Source organism: Nematolebias whitei, chromosome 8, assembly GCF_014905685.2.
Source record: "Nematolebias whitei isolate Nwh7 chromosome 8, NemWhi1, whole genome shotgun sequence".
Taxonomy (NCBI): domain Eukaryota; kingdom Metazoa; phylum Chordata; class Actinopteri; order Cyprinodontiformes; family Rivulidae; genus Nematolebias; species Nematolebias whitei.
In genome coordinates, this window is record NC_056505.1 from 52,219,153 (window position 1) to 52,228,925 (window position 9,773).

At 44.1% G+C, this 9,773-nt stretch overlaps 1 protein-coding gene across 1 annotated transcript in view; it reads right to left on the minus strand.

Annotated features, from left to right (window-relative positions):
* vamp8 (vesicle-associated membrane protein 8 (endobrevin)) overlaps positions 1 to 9,773 on the minus strand; it is a 35,497-nt gene that overhangs the window by 12,773 nt on the left and 12,951 nt on the right. Inside the window, exon 2 of the mRNA XM_037680653.1 lies at positions 5,953 to 6,120. Coding sequence (XP_037536581.1) covers positions 5,953 to 6,120 — 168 coding nt within the window. The remainder of the gene's footprint in view (positions 1 to 5,952; positions 6,121 to 9,773) is intronic.

Genomic DNA, 9,773 nt, shown 5'->3' on the forward strand with positions numbered 1-9,773 from the left:
AGTTCAGTTCTAGTTCAGTTCTAGTTCAGTTGAAGTTAGTTGAAGTTCAGTTGAAGTTCAGTTGAAGTTCAGTTGAAGTTCAGTTGAAGTTCAGTTCAAGTTCAGTTGAAGTTCAGTTCAAGTTCAACTTGAACTAACTTCAGTTCTAGTTCAGTTAACTTTTTCATGACATGTACCAGGCTGTAATCACACTCATCTGTTACTCTCAATCTCCCTCCTTAAATAAACAATTTAAATGTAAATACTGTAACATTTTAAATAAACATTTTAAATTTAAATACTGTAACATTTTAAATAAAGAATTTAAAATTATATACTGTAAACACTTATATTTTGTGATTATAACGATTTTACGATGTGACATACTTTGAATTTAAAGTTGATAGACTTAAAAGGGAAGGGAACTTCTGTACTTATGGACTGCACACATTGTATAAAATAATTTTAAATAATTTATTTTAAATAAACAACCCATGGCTCATCCATCAATCAGCCAATTGTGTCATGTCCAATCGTATTTTGAAAAACCGCGATATAGTGAATCCATGATAAACGAACCGCGAAGTGGCGAGGGACTAGTGTAATATAAAAGATATATTGGGTGTTCACGTTATAAGACGAGTTACGCACATGCTACTTACTGAGCTACTGTACCCAGCTACTGAGAGAGATGTACAGCTCTTGTAGATCAAGATTCAACGACCAGATTGCGTGACTTAGACTTTATTTTACTGTTTAACACACAGAGTGAAGCCCACAGGTCTTCAGGACAACTACAGTGCCTTGCGAAAGTATTGGGCCCCCTTGAACTTTTCAACCTTTTGCCACATTTCAGGCTTCAAACATAAAGATATAAAATTGTAATATTTGTGAAGAATCAACAACAAGTGAGACACAATTGTGAAGTGGAATTAAATTTATTGGATGTGTCAAACTTTTTTAACAAATAAACTGAAAAGTGGGGCGTGTAATATTATTGGGCCCCCTTGCATTAATACTTTGTAGCGCTGCCTTTTGCTGCAGTTCCTCCTGCAAGTCTCTTGGGGTTTGTCTCTATCAGTTTTGCACATGGAGACACTGAAGTTCTGCCCATTCTTCCTGCAGAACAGCTGGAGCTCAGTGAGGTTGTATGGAGAGCGTTTGTGAACAGCAGTCTTCAGCTCTTTCCACAGATTCTCGATTGGATTCAGGTCTGGACTTTGACTTGGCCATTCCAACACCTGGATACGTTTATTTGTGAACCATTCCAATGTAGATTTGGCTTTATGTTTTGGATCATTGTCTTGTTGGAAGATAAATCTCCATCCCAGTCTCAGGTCTCTTGCAGACTTCCTGTATTTGGCCCCAGCCATCTTCCCATCAATTCTGACCATCTTCCCTGTCCCTGCTGATGAAAAGCAGGCCCAAACCATGATGCTGCCACCACCATGTTTGACAGTGGGGATGGTGTGTTCAGGGTGATGAGCTGTGTTGCTTTTACTCCAAACATACCATTTTGCATCGTGGCCAAACAGTTGGATTTTGGTTTCATGTGACCAGAGCACCTTCTTCCACATGTTTGGTGTCTCCCAGGTGACAAACTTTAAACAACACTTTTTATGGATATCTTTGAGAAATGGCTTTCTTCTTGCCACTCTTCCATAAAGGGCAGATTTGTGCAGTGTACGACTGATTGTTGTCCTATGGACAGACTCTCCCACCTCAGCTGTAGATCTCTGCAGTTCATCCAGAGTGATCATGGGCCTCTTGGCTGCATCTCTGATCAGTCTTCTCCTTGTTCCAGATGAAAGTTTAGAGGGACGGCCGGGTCTTGGTAGATTTGCAGTGGTCTGATACTCCTTCCATTTCAATACGATTGCTTGCACAGAGCTCCTTGGGATGTTTAAAGCTTGGGAAATCTTTTTGTATCCAAATCCGGCTTTAAACTTCTCCACAACAGTATCTTGGACCTGCCTGGTGTGTTCCTTGGTCTTCATGAAGCTCTCTGTGCTTTGAACAGAACCCTGAGACGATCACAGAGCAGGTGCATTTATACGTAGACTTGATTACACACAGGTGGATTCTATTTATCATCATCAGTCATTTGGGACAACATTGGATCATTCATAGATCCTCACTGAACTTCTGGACTGAGTTTGCTGCTCTGAAAGTAAAGAGGCCCAATAATTTTGCACGCCCCACTTTTCAGTTTTTTATTTGTTAAAAAACTTTGACACATCCAATAAATTTCATTCCACTTCACGATTGTGTCCCACTTGTTGTTGATTCTTCACAAAAAAATTAAAATTTTATATCTTTATGTTTGAAGCCTGAAATGTGGCAAAAGTTTGAAAAGTTCAAGGGGGCCCAATACTTTCGCAAGGCACTGTAGCTCCCTCACTCATGGTTACTCTACTGAATGACCTAACACAAACACAATAAACACAGAAACTAAACTAAGAACAACAGACTAATCACTAAAAAAACAATGCTAAGCAGCTAACTGAAATGATTAACAGTGAATATAAATTGCATCCATAATCCCTCCATGAGTCTCACTGAGTCACGAGGACCCACCCCCCAAGAGAGACATGTATTGATGAGACTACCTGTATAAATAAAGATTAAAAAAATTTGACCAATGAACTTACCGAATAGGTCAAAGCTAAACCAATGAAACGAGGAGGGGAGGAGAGAATGGGAGGGGGGAATCTCCCCTCCTCCCATCTGTGTGTGTTAAACAGTAGAATAAAATCACGAGGACCCACTCCTCAAGAGAGATGTGTACTGGGCAGCTATGTGAGTGCCTGGGTGTTACAAAGCTAAATGTATCTGGCAACAGGAAGCTTGTTAGCTCGTCAAAAAAATAAAATTTAAAAATCTATAAATTAGCTGCAACACTGTATAAGCCACGGGTAGGGCTAAGCGATATGAACCAAAATGAATATCTCGATATTTTAAAATAAATCGCGATACGATATACATCTCCATATTCTTTTTTTCCATAAAGTAATAAAAAATATATATTTCTGAGTCAAAGCTTCATCCCAGTTGTCACACAGGCACATTTATTAACAGCTGTAACTGTACAAAATCAATGTCTAAAAAATAAACATATATTAAAGTTTGTTTTTAGACTTTTTTTTTTTTTACATATCCATCCATCCATTATCTTTTACTCGCTTCTTCCATTTTGGGTCACGGGGGTCGCCGGTGCCCATGTCCGGCAATCACAGTGCGAGGGGCGGGGGACACCCTGGACAGGTCTCCAGTCCATCACAGGGACACATAGAGACAAACAACCATTCACTCTCACACCTAGGGACAATTTAGAGTTACCAGTCAGTCTAACATGCATGTTTTTGGTCTGTGGGAGGAAACTGGAGGACCCGGAGAAACCCCACACATGCACGGAGAGAACATGCAAACTCCACCCAGAAAGGCCCCCGGACCGGGATTTGAACCAGGGACCTGCTCGCTGAGAGGCAGCAGCTCTACCAGTTGTGCCACCGTGCTGTTTTTTTTTTTTTAACATATTAATTAATAATCGTCCCCAGCTGCACCGCATGTGTGAGCTGCAGCAGTGAGAGAGGAGAGTGATGAACCTGTAGAATCTATTTTGGTATAGAGCTGCAAGTCATCTGCATAACAATGAAAAGAGATCCTGTGATGAGTGATAATGTGACTGAGGGGGAGGATGTAGAAGGTAAATAATGTGGGCCCAAGTACTAACCCCTGAGGAACACCATAGGTAACTGTGTGGGTCCAAGATCTTGCTTCCCCGATGGAGACTTACTCAGATCCGTCAGAGAGGTAAGAGCGGAACCATTCCAGTGCTGTCTCAGTCAGTCCTGCAGTGTGTTGTAGGCGGTGGAGAAGGATGCCATGATCCACAGTATCAAAAGCTGAGCTCAAGTCCAGGAGGATCAAAAGGGAGGGAGAACCAGCATCAGCTGCCATCAGAAGGTCATTTGTGACCCTGACCAGAGCCGTTTCCGTGCTATGAGCTGAACGAAAGCCGGACTGGAATACCTCATAGATATTATTAGTGGTGAGGTGGTCGTGTAGACGGGCTACCACAAGTTTTTCCAGCACTTTGGACAAAAATGGAAGGTTGGCAACAGGTCTATACATGATGGGCTGGATCCAAGGTGGGCTTTTTAAGAGGAGGTTTGATGATTGCTATTTTCAAGGTAGGTGGGACAAAACCAGTTTGGATGGAGAGGTTTATCACAGATGTGATCAAAGGACTGATGAAAGAAATGTTTCTTTTCAGCAGAGCAGTGGGAAAAAGATCAAGGGCACAAGAAGAGGATTTCATTCCTTTGATAATAGCTGTCACTTCTTGCTCGGAGACCATGCAAAACATCGAAAAAATTGAGGATTGTTATCCTGGGGCTTGTAAAATGGTGCAGGTGAAACTACCAAGTTTGTCAGGGCAGACCGGATGATGTGAATTTTGTTATGGACAAAGTCCATAAAGTTATTGCGGTGTTCATCAGTTGTTTCTGTAAGTGAGGGGGGTTTGGGTTTAAGGAGATGGTTTACTGTGGAAAAAAGTTGTTTGGAGTTCCCAGAGCTGTTGTTAATGATGGCAGAGTAGTGGTTGGAAAGTGCTTCATGGAGGGCCTTTGCATAAATCTTTTGATGCTCCCGACAGGCCTGCTTATGAACAGTGAGTCCAGAGCTGATGTATCGACGCTCAAGGGCACGTCCAGATGTTTTCAAGTGTCTCAGTTCATCATTATACCAGGGAGCTGAACGGGTAAAGCTGACAGCTCTAGTTTTAACAGGTGCATGCAGGTCCAAAAGGTCACTCAAGGTTTCATTATAGAAGTCCAATGACTCACTAAGTGAAGATGGATGAATAGTAAGGTTGTGCTGAAGGTCTGCTGCCAAGATATCGGAATTGATGTTTTTCAAGTTCCTGAAAGAGATTTGTTGCTTTCGTTTGCACGGTTGAGTTGGAAAGGGCAGCTCCATAGAAATGGCCTTGTGGTCAGAAACACCAAGATCGCGTGCAGTCACATTACTGGCAATAGCTGACTCTGTGATAATCAGATCCAAAGTTTAACCCCTGGTGTGTGTGGGAACATCAACATGCTGCTTTAAATTAAAGCAATCCAAAAGTTGAAGAAATTTAGCTGCAAAGCTGCAGGAAGGATCATCAACATGGCGGTTAAAATCACCAAGTAGTAAGAGGTTAGCAGATGTAGCACAAAAGGATGAAAGAAGATTTGACATCTCAGAGATGAAGGCTGGGTGGTCGATAGATGAGGAGAGCTGTTATAGAAGAAGGGGGTTTGCTTTTAAATGCTAAACATTCAAAAGAAGTTAAGTCTGGCAGGGGAAGCAGGGATAAAGTACACCACGGATCGTGCTTCCATAACAGATCGGGGAATGACAAGTGTTGCTCCACCTGGAGAGAAGCAGGGGGAGGGGGCTTGGGTAGGGGCTGGGTTTGCAGTGAGAGTAGGGGGGCCGTGTGAGAGAAAAAAAGAAGACAGCAGAGCCGGCGGATTTTCAAGTAGAACTATATTGTTTATATCAAAATAATGTTAATTTATATAACAAATAAAATTATATAGATATTTTAAAAATACTGATATATCGCCCAGCCCTAGCCGTGGAGTTCAAAGCCTGTGAAAAAAGTAGGGGCTTATAGATAAGAAAATACGGTAGTTAGTTAACAGGACAGCTGGCATGGCTAGTTGGCACAAAAACCAGACCTGACCTGACCTCAGTTGCTGACAGTCAAACATGGTTGAAACATTTTGGTGCTGTTCCAAAAAATAAAAAGGCCACAACTTGTGATCTCCCGAATACAGCTTGAACTGACTTTATGTACTGGTTCACCTGAAGCCCATTTCTAAGATTAGAGACAGCCAAATGTTTTACACATCTGCACTATCCACATTACAACCCAGTTCTAGACAACCCCAGTCCAAGTAAAACCTCAGTAGTAAGACTGACCCCTTCTTGCAGATCCTCAGACTTGCCCATGAGATCATCCAGCCTTTCTCCTCTGGCGATGATCCGGTTCACATTCTGTGACATGATGTTTGTTACTCCATCCACCTGATCCTTCAAGGTCTGCACCTTGTCTTTCTGCTCTGGTGCCTCCTCCAGTCCCCCACGCTCCTGTAGTGGAGTACAGACGACAGTTAGCGTCAATACATGATGAAACAAGAGGGAGACCTATACTGGTTTTTCTCTGGCTGATAGCATTCTTTAGAAATCTGGACAGCGGATGGCTGATATACAACACTGCTTCTTTTCATCAATTAACAAAATATAACAATAAATGCTGAACTTAAATCATTCATTCATTCAACCTTTATTTAGACAGGTAATTCCCATTGAGCCTTGAGGACTCATTTACAAGAGAGACCTGATTTCAACAAAGAAAAATGACAAGAGTGGACAAAAACAACAACAATAGACAGTTATAAAAAGGCATACAAATTTTTTTATTTTTTATACAAATAAGATGGAAAAAAAGAGTAACAAAACAACTAGATTATAAGGCGAATGTAAAAAGTAAAAACAGGAACCTCTAAAAAAGTTAAATCTGGTCCTCTGGACATTCAAAAAAACAAAACAAAGCAAATCAACAAAGAAATGTAGAAACGTTTCGTCTCTCATCCGAGAGACTTCCTCAGTCTGAGGAGCTGTATTCAGCTCAGTCTCTTAAATAGCACCGTCTCAGAGTGGATCAACCAGTTTGCTGCTGACAACCAAAACCAGCTGATCACATGCTCAAGAAGGACCATCAGCATAACAATGGATCATTAGCACCTGATGGCTGTTTACTACTCACAGAGGGCTGAGTGATACTAGCAATCACAGCATTGTAAGAGGGGGACAGTTGAACCCGGAGGCCTCCACCCCTGTTTAACGATGGACGATTTCTTTTCACAAAGATGGCCTCCTTTACTCCTCTCTCAAACCATCGTTCCTCTCTGTCCAGGATGTGAACATCTTCATCCCTGAAAGAGTGACCGCTGGCCTGGAGATGAGTGTAGACCGCAGAATCCTGGCCTGATGATGTTGATCTTCTGTGCTGGGCCATCCTTTTGGCCAGTGGCTGTTTCGTTTCCCCGATGTAAGACTGATCACAGCCCTCCTGACACTGAACAGCATACACAACATTGCTCTGTTTGTGCTGGGGGACTGGATCTTTGGGATGAACCAGTCTTTGCCGTAATGTATTTTGGGGTTTAAAAGCCACTGGGACGTTATGTTTAGAAAATAAACGTCTCTGTTTCTCTGATACTCCCTCAACATATGGAATGACCACTGGTCTGGGTCTGGGTTCCTCCTTTTCACCTGTTCGCTGACTGGAGTCCTGTTTGGGTTTCTTCTCTGCTTTCAGGAAGGCCCAGTTAGGATATCCACATTGCTCTAGAGCCTGTCTTGTGTGGGATTTCTCCTTCTGCCTGGCTCCTGAGCTAGTGGGGACGCTGTCTGCTCTGTGATACAGAGTCCTGATGACTCCTAACTTGTGCTCCAAAGGGTGATGGGAGTCAAACTGCAAATACTGGTCTGTGTGTGTCAATCAAGATGGCCGCACTCAGAGCAGTTGCAGCTTCACAGGCTCCCGGTACCATCCCAGTTTTTAGAAGTTTTGATATTGACTCTGTACCTGACTCCGCGCGATTTATGCGTGTGAACTATAGCCGAACCGAACTGATGAGAATAGGAGCGGATTTGCCACGAAATATAGCAGAAATCAGCAACAAACTCAAAGCTACGCTCGGCAGAATGCAGATCTTAAAGTCATCTACCTGGAAGCTGCAGCAGAGGCGTTCCAGCGGGCAGAAGAGGAAGCGCTGCTCCCGGCTTAAGAGGAGAGGATGCCGGACGGGGGTTATGGTGAGGCTACGAGCTAACGCTAAAGCCGGTAAACTCCCCATGCCGTCTCTCTTTCTGTCGAATGTCCGCTCGTTGGACAACAAGGTGGATTTACTTCGTCTGAGAGCGGGCGCCTCAGAAGAGATGAAGAAGTGTGCAGTGCTTTGCCTCACGGAAACGTGGATTACAAGCGAAACGCCGGACTCAGTCTTCCAGCTGGATGACAGACTTTTTTTTCGAGCGGACTGCTGCAGCGAGCTAACGGGGAAATCACGGGGGGGCGGAGTATGCATTTACGTGAGTAAGAGTTGGTCCACGAACTGTACTGTTGTAAATAGCTCATGCTCGAAGGCTTTGGAGCAAATAACAGTGAAATGTCGGCCACATTATCTACCCCGAGAGTTCACGGTGACTTTTATCACAGTTGTTTACATTCCTCCGGACGCTAATGCTAATGAATCACTGCAGGAGCTTCATGATATCATCAGCTCGCTGCAGAACAAACACCCCGAGGCTCTTTACGTGGTAGCCGGAGACTTTAACCACGTGAATCTAAAGGAGTGTCTCCAAAGCTTTAATCAGCATGTGACGATTCCGACACGTGGAGACCGCACGCTGGACCGTGTTTACACGAACGTAAAAGATGCATACAAAGCCGAACCCCGCCCCCACCTAGGACTGTCAGACCACATCTCAATCTTCCTGGCTCCTGCTTACATGCCCCCGCTGAGACGCTCCAGACCGGTACAAAAGAAAGTTAAATGTTGGATCCAGGACAGTGGCCCCATACTGAGAGATTGTTTTGATCGAACAGACTGGCAGGTTTTCAGAGAAGCTGCTGAAAATGGAGGTTCGCTTGATCTTGACCAATACACATCCTCAGTACTGGGTTACATTAGTACATGTACTGACACAGTCTCCACTATCAGAAATGTTAAAAGCTACCCAAACAGAAAACCTTGACTGAATGCAGAGGTGCGTACCCTGCTGGAAGCCAGGAACACTGCCTTCAGGTCTGGAAACTCAGAGGAGCTGAGTAGGACAAGAAAAGAGCTGGTTGCTGGTATTAAGAGGGCCAAGGCCACATATGCAAAGAGGATCGAGGGTCAATTCATCTCACAAGACCCTCGGAGCATGTGGAGGGGCATTAAGTGCATAACAGATTATAAAGGAAGGAGCGAACAATGTCCCAAAGACCCATCTCTGCCTGATGCCCTCAACAAGTTCTATGCACGCTTTGAAGACCCGAACAGACCACCCAGCACCAGACTCACCTCGCCACCGGATGAAGAGCATCTCAGCGTGACCTCAGCAGAAGTAAGGAGTACCTTCAGGAGGATTAATCCGCACAAAGCAACTGGCCCAGACAACATCCCCGGAAAAGTGTTGAAGGAATGTGCTGATCAGCTCTGTGAGGTGCTGGCAGACATCTTTAACACCTCACTTACCCTGGAGACAGTTCCCACCTGCCTGAAGACTGCCACCATCATCCCAGTCCCAAAAAGCTCTACAGTGACTGGTCTGAATGACTATCGGCCAGTGGCCCTCACCCCGATAGTCGCTAAATGCTTCGAAAAACTGGTCATGACTCGCATCAAAACAACCATCAACATCAACGAGGACCCTCATCAGTACGCATACCGTGAGAACCGATCAACAGAGGATGCAATCTCCTCTGTGGTCCACACTGCGCTCAACCACCTGGAGCAGAAAAACTCTTACGTCCGTATGCTCTTTGTGGACTTCACATCCGCCTTCAACTCCATGATCCCCCAAACCCTGATGGACAAACTATCCACACTAGGACTAAGCCCCTCCATCTGCAACTGGGTACTAGACTTTTTAACAAACAGACCACAGTTAGTGAGGATCCACAACCTCTCCTCCTCCACCATAACCCTCAGCACTGGCTCTCCTCAGGGATGTGTGTTGAGCCCCCT